The 12,953-nt window shown below is 36.0% G+C and overlaps 1 protein-coding gene and 1 long non-coding RNA gene across 2 annotated transcripts; both read left to right on the top strand.

The window, feature by feature from the left end:
• Nucleotides 1–134: 134 nt before the first annotated feature.
• Nucleotides 135–2,247, top strand: LOC149607106 (uncharacterized). The gene is made up of 3 exons (XR_016377049.1): nt 135–643; nt 860–1,053; nt 1,693–2,247. It is a non-coding gene; the product is annotated as an uncharacterized LOC149607106 (long non-coding RNA).
• Nucleotides 2,248–7,450: 5,203 nt separating this feature from the next.
• Nucleotides 7,451–9,340, top strand: LOC149607105 (sterile alpha motif domain-containing protein 3-like). Its single transcript, XM_089860424.1, has 5 exons — nt 7,451–7,719; nt 7,778–7,871; nt 8,088–8,261; nt 8,349–8,552; nt 9,302–9,340. Exons 1-5 carry the CDS (start codon nt 7,451–7,453, stop codon nt 9,338–9,340), a joined length of 780 nt encoding a protein of 259 aa, XP_089716550.1.
• Nucleotides 9,341–12,953: the final 3,613 nt, after the last annotated feature.

The following is a 12,953-nucleotide window of genomic DNA, read 5'->3' as shown; positions in this document are numbered from 1 at the left end:
ACCGTTACATAGTTAAGCAACTAAATGGTGCACTAATATTCGATGCCATGAAAAGTATTTAAAAACACTTAAAGGGAGGGTGAAAAGCAAAATTAAATGTTTTTTATATCGATCTATCTGAAACATCTAAGAAATCGCTCCGAAAGATTTTAAAATTCAAATTATAGCTTGAATTTTAAATTAATTAGTTTGAGTTTTCATAGATAGTTTGAGATTTGCACCTCCAACCAATCGCATAACGCCCTGCCATTTTCTTAACAACATTCGGACAGCTGAGATCTTGGTAAAAGAAACAAATCTGAGTTCGGGTAATATGTGAACTCCAATAAAAACATCTTGAGCTTGAAACCACAGCACTACAAATTAATTATTATCCTGCGAATCCAATAACCATATTTTCTTACGAAATAGGCATAGCTTCCTTATTATTTAGAACGTTTTTTCAGTGCGACAGTGCTTTGGAAAAACGCTATATTTTATAGTTAACTAAAACTGTTGGCATAAAGCATATAAACTTTATTTGTACAATAAAGCACTACATGATATAAATTATCGCTTGCACCACAGCAGTTTTTTAAGGGAGAAAATTTAAACGGTGGAGATTGTAAACATTGTATTGGCGTAAATAGCCAATAAATTCAGCGTACGTGGTTTTGCGACTATTGTTTTTTTGATAAACTTAATTATGAAAAATAATTAGGCATATAATACTTTTAAAATCCGTTGAAATATAAAAAACGTAGTTTTTATGCTTCTTAAAAATGGATTTCATATTCAATGATAAGAGAGCCAGATCATTTGAAAATAAAAAATGCCAGCAGTCGTAGGTTGTGAAACCTTTCTTTTTATATTCGCAAAGGAGGGATGTTTTCACGCATTTCACACGTGTGCCATTATTGAGTCCAGTGACAGGTAACAGTCAAGTTTTCTCCGCGGCGTCAGAGGTCATTTATTATTCGGGGAATAGGTTATTTTCGCCAGAGTAGAACATTTTTCTCATCCTATCGCCAAAGAGGAAACAGCTACAAGTTTTCTATTTGGACTTCCAAACAAGTAAGTAAAAATTAAATTTTAGTACTAAATGTAGTCGGATAGTGTTTTTCCTTTAAACACAATTAATAATTTTTCTATTGAGTTTTTTAATTAATAATAGTTCTATTTCAGATAAGTATATTTAAATATAATCTACAGTTTGGCAAAGTTATTTGAAGCCAAATAAATAGCTTTTGTAATTTAGTTTTTAACCTTAGGTTACCTACTAATTGATACTAATAAGCCACTCGGATAAAACACTCTTCACCCTTAGATATAGTAAAATTACTGAGAACTGAAAATACTGTATTGACCTCAAATAACTGATGTTTAGGGTATAAACAACATGTAATAAAAACCGTACCTATACTAATGTAGTGACCCTTTCTAAATGTTCATTCTGCGGGCAAGAAAAAAAATAAGTTTAAAGAATTGAAAAAATAAATAAAATTATGGTTAAAGGCAAGATGCAAGCTAAATGGCTTTCTTGAATTTACTAATACTTATATTAGATATGCAAGAATACGTATTCCATTTATCTTGCATGTTGACTTTAGCCTATTATACAGTAAAGGTAATGGCTTATATTGCCATATTGCTTCAGAATTAGCTCATTGTGAATATTTACGCGTAAGTTCTTCCTTTTGTTTATTTAAACAGATTAGACACAATGGAACTACAAAGATATCAATACCGTTGTTCGATATGTGGGACAACCAGAACTATTTTATTAAAGGCTCTCTCTCATATTAGAATTTTGCATTGGCCACAACCAAGATTTCATGTGTCGTGTCCAGCTCCTAAATGTGCTAGTGCTTTAAAAAACTTTCACGCTCTAAAAAACATACATTTAGAAAACACGGCTCGCTTATTAAGATGAACATTGGACAGAACATTGAAAATGATTGTGTAGATAGGGAAGACTATAATCTAACCCCTGAAGTTAACGAAAATGAATTAACCCCTGACGATTTTGATAATGATACAACCGAATTCAACAACAATTCTTTCAAGTCTCGGGGAGAAGAATATATTAAACTTGAACACTGGCTTTGTTTAGTCGACTAGTTTAAAAAATATTTCAATATATCGAGCCGACTACTTGTAAATATATACAATATGTATCGATTTTCTAGCATGAGCGACGAGGATTCTTTTTACAAGTACCATGTAACTTGTGACGAAAATAAAAAATAGTTGAAGTTAAATCATAAACCATTTCCGGAAATGATTTGGTTGAGCAAATGTCACAAATGTTTGCGAAAGACATGAAATTAGTCCAAGTGTATGACGATTCATGGAATGACTGGCTGGATCTGGACGTATCGGGAAGCATTCTTTCCGATAAATCGAAATTACGTATTGTTGTGGCCTCATCAAATGCTACCCTAGTAGCACAAAAGTGACGGCCCAGTTGATGCTGGGCACGTGCTGGCCAGCAGTGTCGGTTCACCACACTTTATAGAGTCGAAATGTCCTACTTGGCCCGCAATACGTCTTAGTGTCCGGGAACGTTAAAGTTAATTAGAGAAAATAGGTATTTTACCAACTCTAAAACGTCTCTTTCCCGTCTCGTACCCTTAAATTTGGGGTCTCTTACCCGCGGCTTTCCCGTCTTATACCCACCACTTTTCCGTCTTCTGCCTGACACCTAGCCGTCTTTTACCTGGCACCTAGCCGCCTTTTACCCGACACCTAGCCGCCTTTTACCCGACACCTAGCCGCCTTTTACCCGACACCTAGCCGCCTTTTACTCGACACCTAGCTGCCTTTTACCGGACACCTAGCCGCCTTTTACCGGACACCTAGCCGCCTTTTACCGGACACCTAGCCGCCTTTTACCGGACACCTAGCCGCCTTTTACCGGACCCCTAGCCGCCTTTTACCGGACCCCTAGCCGCCTTTTACCGGACACCTAGCCGCCTTTTACCCGATACCTTGCCGTATCTTGATGGCCTTCTATCCGTCACTTCTCTGCTAACTATTCATCCCTTTACCGCCAAATTAAAAACAACGAAAGTGATATGATTCCACTTGATTCATACTGCTTCCCTACTAATATTACAGCTTGCGACCAACTCTTTTTTGCTGCCTTTAAAACAGCATGCTATTGGCCTTCAGTAATAATAATATTATTCCTTGTTTACGTAAATGTCTTATAAAGCGAATAGTCTAATATTTTGTTAAAGGTAGCCACGATGCAAATATACGGATTCCCTACAAAGGTGCTGAAATCCCATTTGCCGACAAGTACATGCGCTCAACCATAATTTGACATTTCTTAAATATCCCACACTGACATTAAATTTAAATAAAATAATGGGAACGCAATGGTAGCAACATATCGGATAGATACGACAAAGGCTTTTGTAACATGACAGGAAATATAAAATACGGCGTATATAGAAACAGTTTATTTATAATTATTCTAAAATGATAATAAAAAGTAATAAATGATATTAATTGCTAAGCAAATAAACTTATTGTAGGGCAGCGTTGATTTTATTTTAAATTTGTATTCAAAATCATTACTTTATTAAAACAAGTTGGGAAAACCAAAATATTACCTCTCCGTGTCAAGAGGTCTACTACTACAAACGTATTTACCTAGATATGGAATTATTTCACTTTTTTGAAGTAAAAATTTACGAAATATTGAAGCAGTATTCCAAACATAGCGAATGTACAGTAAAGCAGACGACATTTTACATCCAATAAGCATAAATCTTGGACACATGGAAATCAGTCAATAGGGAAAAGAACAGGAAATGAAGTCTACGCTTCAGCTGTTTACCCTTTATTCTGAAAGGTACATTCACAACTGGTTTGCAGTGTAAACACTATCGTCTCGTCTCACCTCAACAATATTCTTAGTTTGCCAACATGAATGTTAACGTTAAACAGGGAGCACATTATCCAAAGGAGAGTCAGAGATAGAAGAGGGAAGGTACTTTATAACGGCCGGGCACCCTGGCTCTTACGCGCATCTGCCTCGGCGCACAGCCGAGGAGTAAGACGTCACGTGATCCTTTGAGAGGGAAATTCAAAAAGGGTAAACCCGAAAATACGGTTAGAGAGAGGCTAACATTACACACTAGACTCGACTAGAGATCAGCATTCAGCGTGGTTACTGTAGCTTTGTCTACGGTTAATTTACAATTTTTTATAATTTGTAAGCCTAATAATGGTTTCCTATAAGAAATGTTGTTACAAAAACTGTTACAATAATACGAAAAACTGTAGCCCCGATATTATATTCATTTCATTCCGGCATTCCTCAAACATAAAACCATATTTGACCTATGTAAAAGATGGATTATTTCGTACGGTAGAACTGATTTAACCACGGAAAAGATAAAAAGAACACATGTGCGCCCCTTGAACAACAGAGCAGTGTCCCAATGCCTCGAATTATTGCGACAGCTACGGTAATAACAATACTTTATTATAACCATATTTATTATTTTTCTTTGAATATTGAGAGGTTAAAAAATAAAACACTGGAAAGGGTCAGTAGATTAAAAACAAGAAACAAATTTGATAAGTAACGTCGCCGAAGCACTATAGGCACGCACGCGGCACGCACGATTCGCGAAGCGGCTCGAGTATCGGAGTATCGCCGAGACACCGACACCGTAAAACTCAAGCCTCGGCCGTAATAATGTAAACAAACTTCTCTGACTTTTTTCTCTCTCGGTTGCGCCGATTGCGCATGTGCGCCACGCTCCTGGAGAGCCACTGGCACTGGTAACGTTTTTGAAAGGGGGGCTGACGGAGAATTCGGTCTCTCCGACTCTCCTCTATTTTCGTGCTCACTGCGTTAAATAACACCAAAGCTAAATTGTAGCTAGACGCACTAATAGTCAATGCGCACTATAAAGAGAATAATAAGTCTGTAGTTACTAGCCGTTTACCATTAGCCCTTTTACTAACCTTATTATTATTATTATTTAAGAGTGTATTTAACTTTTGGCTCACTCTGAACCGTTGATGTCTGTTCATTTCAGACACGAAAATCAAAGCCAAAAGTTTACTTCACCTCAGGCCTCAATTATTTACTCTTTGTTTCACTAAGCCTATTACGGATGATACTTAATATACCCGCCGGAGTCTAGGTCTTAGTTTTCTTCATGAAATCACTAAACCAAGGATTATTCTATATACAGATGTAGTATAGCTTAAGTAATATATAAACAGCCATTTCAAATAACAATATTAAAATAAATCTTTGGAATATCAAAATGAAACAGAGCTTTAAAGCTACAAAAGTACTAAATGCATCATAATTACGAAAAATACTTCCACATATTCACTTTATATTATGGAAAAAGGGAATATTAAGGTTCTGTATGATTTCTTAACACATCAACACAAGGCTAACTGCTAACGCGACGCACTAGTGTAACAATGGACGGACACACACAGACAAAAACATAGACTGCTTTTTAAATCTTTCCGTATTAATTTTGAGTTGAGAAACAAGATTATCTTTAATATTTAAATAAATATAATTATTTTTAATTATTTTTAATTATTTTTAATTATTTTAATCTTCAATTATTAACATTAATAATAGTTAAATCGTTTAAAATAAAGTTATACCTATTATCTTCTCAAACTTTTCTAATATTGACGTTTAAAGTGAAGGGTACCCCTCTTGCCCGCTTTCTTCAAATTTTGGGGTATATATACGATTCGTTTCCATTATAATAGTAAGGAAAAAGCGCAATTGCGAAAACCTTTGGTGGCCGATCCCACCTTAGGGAGGCTAGACGTTTCTCGTAACCCTAGCTGATCGCCGCGTATATCCTAAAACCAAACGATGATAATGGAGTAGAAGCCAATGATACAGATTGGTGTCTATGTGGAATAGACGGAAGACCAGTGGATGGTGGTGTTAGAAGCCAATGATACAGATTGGTGTCTATGTGGAATAGACGGAAGACCAGTGGATGGTGGTGTTAGAAGCCAATGATACAGATTGGTGTCTATATGGAATAGACGGAAGACCAGTGGATGGTGGTGTTAGAAGCCAGTGTAAGTGCGGACTGGTGTCAATGTGGGATTGACAAAGAATAGAAGATGGTGGTGGTGGAAGCCAGAAAAGTACCAGACTGGTGTTCATATGGGATGGACGAAGACCAAACATGGTGGTGTGAGAACTCAAGTATAGTGTAGCCAACGGAGAGAAATACAATTTTCCAAATTTCTGTGAACTGTCAATGCGGTCCGGAAATTGGGAACACGTTTGCTCCGATACGCAAACTGCGAACGCGGTCACGTGGGTGTAACAACGGACAGACAGACAGACACACACACACACACACACACACAGACAGACAGACAGACAGACAGACACGGCCGTTACAGAACCTCTCCTGGACTACGTCACACGGAGAGGTAAAAAATAGCAGCAGCCAAATAGTCCTTTATTCTCTATTTCATTAAAACTAATGACTTAACACCCAAAACTTATCGTAACCTCAACTTACCTTATTCAATCAAGATATAACAGAATATGTTACTTTTCGGTGTTTGGGAAAAAACGTCTTAGACTGCAAACCTATGAATCAAGTCCGGACCAATTGATTTTTTAACCGAATTAAAAAGTCAGGCACAAGGATTTCGGACGGCTTTTGTCGGCAGACCTAAGAAAACTAAGTCGGTTCATGATACCTTTTGCTTGCATATATGATATCGGTTAACTAGTGCAATTCTCTTTGGCCAACATGAAAACTTAAAGAAATACAATGGTCTGTTATGATAAAAGAAGTCGGCCGACTGTTTTCCTCGTTGGACATTTCGACTCGGCACATGACCCAATATGTACCAGCTCTTGAAATATACTGAAAAACGCTGTCGGCCAACAAGGTACTTTGGCCTCAAATAATTTTCAAAAATTTTATCTCGACTGGTATTGGGACTTCATGTGCTACAGAGGTTATGTTTTATCAAGATATGTTTATTTCAGACTAAAAGGTTAGGTTTTCAGTTAAAGGAGGGCATTTGAAACTTAAGGTCAGTCGGATATATGGTGTATTACTGTTGGCTCAAAGTCAAATTATTCTCGGTTAACGGTCAGGAGACGACAAAAGTGTCGAAACCGACACTGAAACCTAACCAAGTATTCAAATAGTTTTCGATAAATGCGCAACCGTTTTAAATTAAGTAGTGGGGAATATGGTGTTTTAATGTTGGCTAAACCTATAATTTGTAACGCCTACCGGGTAGGAGACCAAAAAACGCCTCAGAAACGACTGCGACACCAAAACGTATTCCGCGGCACGTACCCGGCAATATAAAGGATGTCTTGTGCTACTAGGGTACAAATCGAAATATAATATGGTAAGCCCTATTTTTATCTGATATTTTGACATTCTTTGATTTTTATGTTAAATTATTCCATAATATTACCAGTATGGATACAGGTGACAATTCCAACAAAGAAACTAGTGGTGATCAAGAGTCTGGTGCATCAAATTTGACACCAGACGAACCCGAAAACGATAATTCGAACATTATTGACAGGGAGAGTTCTGATGGAGAGCTCCCAATTAACTATTATATTCCCAAATTCTCAGCTGAAATTGAAAAAATGATTAGGAACAAAGATGTGGCCCTTTTTGGCAGAAAGTACAGAGGCAAAATACTCTCGACAATCTATGAGGATATGCGATCACATGTACTGTACGTAATTTGTAAAAACGTTTCAAAAAGAGTTATTGCTACAATTAATTATGTTTAGGTATCCAACTTCAGAAGAATATAATACAGTTGCGATGAAACTTGTTATAAAATACCCATTTTTGGGTGATCAATTTTCAAAGCAATCAAAATGTGTAAGATCATTATTTTATTCATTATGTGTATTGATATGGGGCTTTGACACACACTGTATGACCTGCATAACTGTAACATTATAATCATTATAATCATTATATATTCTACAAAGGTTTCACTAAACCCTTCAGTAGTTACCTCATAATCACTTCAACCCATGACCTATATAAATATGTTGATAAAAATATAAGGTTTTTAAATTAAATTCAATTTAGGCGAGTTGGGTAGTTTCTCTGAGGCAAAAGTTCAAGCATGAACGTATGCCTTTAACCATCGAGAAAAAGGACATGGAGATGAAGAGAAAATTTAGAGCTGGTAGATCAACTGGCAGGAAAAAATCTGTCGATGAGAAAATGCTACAGAAAGTCACCAAGCAAAGGGAAACACAGGTAATATAAATTTTAAATTTTAATGAAGATGCTAATTAATATTGGAAAATATAAAAAAAATTATTCCGTATGTGTATGTAATTTTAGGTCTTCTTTTACTGTGGAGAAGATTCACACAGTATCAACTCTTACATTGAAATATTGAACAAGGAGTTAGAAAAAAGTAAGCCAGATCAGAATATTATAAATGAAAAAATGAACAAAACGTTCAGCTTCAGGCAAAAGTTTGCCTTTGAACACGATATTCCTATCGTTCTTGAAAAGTTTCCAGCGCTTAAGAAGGAAAACGAGGTATATGGTTTGATTTGTTTGCAGAGCCGTCGACAGGGTCAAATTTTAGGTAGGGCCGCGGTAGGGCACATTTTCGGACGAATGGATCTTATTATCGATGCGTGTGCCAAGATTTTTAACTGAAAAGTCTGGTTCAAGATGATGCATATTAGAAAATAACTTAAAAGTTCCTAATGTGAAGAACACGACGCATCATTTTGCCTCAGATTGTTCAATTAAAATCGTGCTATAAGCCCAAATCGGTTAAATGTTGGAATTTCCCTGTTTAAGTGTTAATAGTGCAGACTATGCAGTTAAAATTAGTGAATTTTCGAAAATTTTTCCCGGTTAAATAATTGAAAGTGACATTTTGAAATAAATTCGGTGATTTTAAATTTGAAACTGGAAAAAGAGTAGCAAATTTTGAGAATTTTAAAACTCTATAGCGTTTTGGCGCATTTGCACATATTGTCAAAGCCATGCGGAGTGATATTCCATTTAAAACCTAGTAGGAAAACATAGTCCAGATAAATGTGACTGTAACTTTTCTTCCATATTTTAGCTAGGGGCGGGGCTAAATAGGGCGTGTGGGAAATGTGGGAAATTTTTCAAATGGAAGTGGGAAATCCACTTTCAAACATTGGCAACACTGGAATCATCTGCTCTACCGTCTACGAAGAGTGTGCCAATTTGACAAAGCTTGGCGGAAAGTTTTTTTATGCCATGACAATAAATTTTTAAATTTCGTTTTAATTATATGGGATTTATAGGCTTATCATAATGTCATGAACGTGGTCTGGTGGGGCTAGGGGTAGGAGCGTTGGTCCAATGAAACTACTGATAGGGCCACAAGCAGTTTCCAAGAATTTTGGAAATATTTCAGATAGGGCCAAACACATTGTAGGGAGGGCCGGGCCCACCCGACCCTCCCCCTGACGACGGCCCATTGTTTGTTTGTGAGGAAATATTCATTTCATTTGGCCTGTTTAGTTGATTGAAGAATTAGCTAGAATTTGTGGAAAGTCAAGTGGTTCTGGAGTGATGCACACATTTTTGAGCCATATAACTCAAATAAAAAGGAAAGTTTTAGATATGACGAAATCTAACCCGAACGCCAAAAAAATTAATAGTTTGTTGGAGAAAAAAAAAGAAGTTTTACTTCAAAGTGAATTTGAAGGTATGGTTCAATAAATTTTAAAATCTGGTCTAAAATAATAATTATATAATATAATGAAAACAGATGGAAGTGGACGCGGCAGTCTTGCTTTTATGCTTACTTTTTTCGGAGAATCCGAAATATTTTTACATTTATGGGGTAAGTTCCTTTTAAGATAGATTGATAGGACGGATCACAAAATATGACACTGGGAACTATTTTTAAGAGAATGGTAGATACCATGCCTATAAAATGGGCTGTCAAACGATATTTAAAAGTGTCTAATCGGTTTTAATTTCATGAACAATTATCTAGAAATTTAACGACAGTGTTTTAAAATTGTACGTAAGGCGAGGAAAATTTATTTCTTTCTTTGTTACCCCTACTAGCAAAAGCGCAACCCCACGCGGTTTTTTTCCCTGCCCATCTTAATAAGTACTACTTCTCAGTAGCCCGCTGTGGCGCCCTAGGTAATGTCAAAGTGGTGTATTACGTATTTTTCACCGTCCACGTCAGCAACGTCATCAAAACGTAGTTTAAGTGAGCCAATAAGATAATTTAAACTTTTCGTTACGTGTTGGAGGGAGGGACTCTATACTGGGCTATGAGTCGGACTGAAGTAAATACTAACCGTTCTCCATTCCTACTTCTAAAATTAAGTCTATCCCTGCCGCAACTATCTTACTGCCTTGTTTCGACAGCCATTTTAAGCCACATCGTATGATGAACATCTACGATGTGGTTCTTAGTCTGACCTGCCCTTTTGTTGTTGTCGATGGTGGGCTGCTTGATATTACAATTATAATATAAGTAAATTTATTGAAGTAACGATTACGGCCAATCATTTTACCATTGTGTAGAGAATTTTAAAAACCAAAGAAAGTTTGTTGCGCTTTCAAGCGCATCGAGAGGCAAATCACTCATTGAGATAGTATTTTAGCATTGTAAAAGATAGCGCATGGAGAGGCTAATCACTCTAATTTTCTGTACTTCTATCAAGTTAGAATTATGGTTAATCATTTTAACACAGTTAATGTGAGCGCATAGAGGGCTCCTCACTCAAATGTTCTGTACACCTGTTTAGTACGGTACGATGTGGCTACTATTACGAGCCCAGCTTTGTTTTTTTGGCGCGGGTAATGGAAAAATCGCATGGATTATATAATGTATAAATATACAAAGGTTTAAATGTGTTTGCATTAGACGACGATGGAACATAATCGGTTTAAAGTGATTTTTCAACATAATTTATTTTTAAATTAGAAAATTATATGGCCGAAAATATTGAAAGAGAATTATAAAGGTAATTTAATTATGAATATTTTAAACTGTGTGCTACATTGTTGGGTAGTTTATCAGCTTTAATTAGAGATTTTCTCTTTTTTTGTTGGAAAATTCCGATAATGAATTGATTACATTACCGTAATTTTTTCGCACGGTTTTACTTTCATAGGGAAAACATTTTAATTGACTTTTATTAGTATTATCGAAGCGTGTTTAAATGGATTTGCGTTATACAATGGTGAATATTAGTTTTAAGAGGTTATTTTTTTCATTTTAACTAAAATTATGTTTAAATCGCGGAAAATGATGAAAGAGAATCATGAAATTAATTTCAACGTTTTAATTCATTTCAAATTTGTGTGCTTAATTATAGGAGGAACGAGTAGAACTATGTTTTATTCAAAATTGATATAATTAATACGTCAATTAGCTTAAATCGGTGTTTTTTGATTTTATCGCCTATTTTTTGATTTTAAATTAATAATATGTAACTTCGTTACATATTATTGCCATCTAGGCTCCAGAGTGACGTGATTTTTGTAAAATGCCGAAGCGTTCATACACTAAATTACCGCCTGTTTTGGACAGACATTTTTCCATTGTATACATAGTTTACAGGCGTGGAGGATTCATACCATTTGCACAAGGAGACCTGGGAACTTAGAGTGTAAAATAGCAGACGATTTTACTCTCTTAGTCGCTTGGTCTCCTGATGTTAATGGTAGGAATCCTCTACGCCTGTGTAAACTATGTATTGTTTTACGGCGCTGGGGTTGCCATCTAGGCTCTAGAGTAGGCAACTGACGTGATTTTTGTAAAATGCCGGAAGTGTCCATACACTAAATTACCGCCCAGACTTAGAAATAGCACACGTCCATTGGTCCAAAACCAGTTTATTAATTGCTTGGACTAGTTTCTTAATTCAAAAAGTGGGGGTTACTGGTCCTCGGGACCAGTTTATTAATTGCAAATCTATAGGAGAACAAAGGCTGGGACCACTCCGGAGACCAGTTTATTATTTAGGACACTAGGGGGGGGTCACTGGTCCCAAGGACTAGTTTAAAAATTATCCTTATTTCTAAGTCTGTTACCGCCTGTTTTGGACAGCCATTTTTCTATCGATTTGTTTTACGGCGACCGATTTGCCATCTAGGATCTAAAGTAGGCAACTGACGTGTTTTTGTAAAATGCCGAAAAAGTCCATACACTATATTACCCAATGAGATAGATAGAGTTCCAATTCAAATTGGCTTACCGCGATACACATTTTTTTTATCAAGCAAGTTTATCAAAACATGACAGCGCCACCTGTGAGCCTCTAGCGGAACTAATTTCAACTTTTACTCGCTTATTTTCAATCAGAAACATCGTTATGATTTTTATTTCATCTATTTATTAGATTAAAAAGGACTAGAGTTTTTATTATTTAACTCGCGTATTTAATTTAACACGTTTAAAAAACTATTTTGACAGCAGACGGTAATAAAAAAGTTCTTCAAGTGATTAATAGGTGGCGCCACCCGTATTTGATAAAGATTCATGCTCGACAAAAAGTGTATCGCGAATCGTCGATCTCGAGATCCCACGTTGTGACTCTAGGTTTATATATATTCTATCTCATTGATATTACCACCTGTTTTGGACAGCCATGTTTTCGTAGCGGGTTATTTTAATGAGATAAATCGTAACGAAGTCATTTAAGTATAATTTGGTAATTTTTGATTATAGGTGTGTAAACGCGTTTGCATTAGAGGATGATGCAACTTAATCGGTATTTAAGGGAATTCTCTACTGAATTGATGTTTAAATTAGAATATTAATACGCCGAGAATGATTAAAGTTAATTGTAAAATTATATTAATAGTCATTGTTGTCAATTTATGTGCTGCGTGGTTCGGTACAACTAGCAAAACAATTTGGTTTATAGAAACAAATTATCTTAAGTAGTTAGTTAGCTTTAATTAGGGTTTTTCTGGAAATTG

Source organism: Phalangium opilio, unplaced genomic scaffold (assembly GCF_054372755.1).
Source record: "Phalangium opilio isolate 3A_F unplaced genomic scaffold, DU_Popi_V2 ptg000352l_1, whole genome shotgun sequence".
Classification (NCBI taxonomy): domain Eukaryota; kingdom Metazoa; phylum Arthropoda; class Arachnida; order Opiliones; family Phalangiidae; genus Phalangium; species Phalangium opilio.
Note: the sequence above shows the minus strand (reverse complement) of the source record. Positions and strands in the feature narration are given on the sequence as shown.

Coding starts and splice junctions, on each gene's coding strand:
- LOC149607105 (XM_089860424.1), top strand. CDS start 7,451: ATGGATACAGGTGACAATTCCAACAAAGAAACTAGTGGTGATCAAGAG. Junction 7,872..8,087: donor TTTCAAAGCAATCAAAATGT/GTAAGATCATTA, acceptor AATTCAATTTAG/GCGAGTTGGGTAGTTTCTCT. Junction 8,262..8,348: donor CCAAGCAAAGGGAAACACAG/GTAATATAAATT, acceptor ATGTAATTTTAG/GTCTTCTTTTACTGTGGAGA.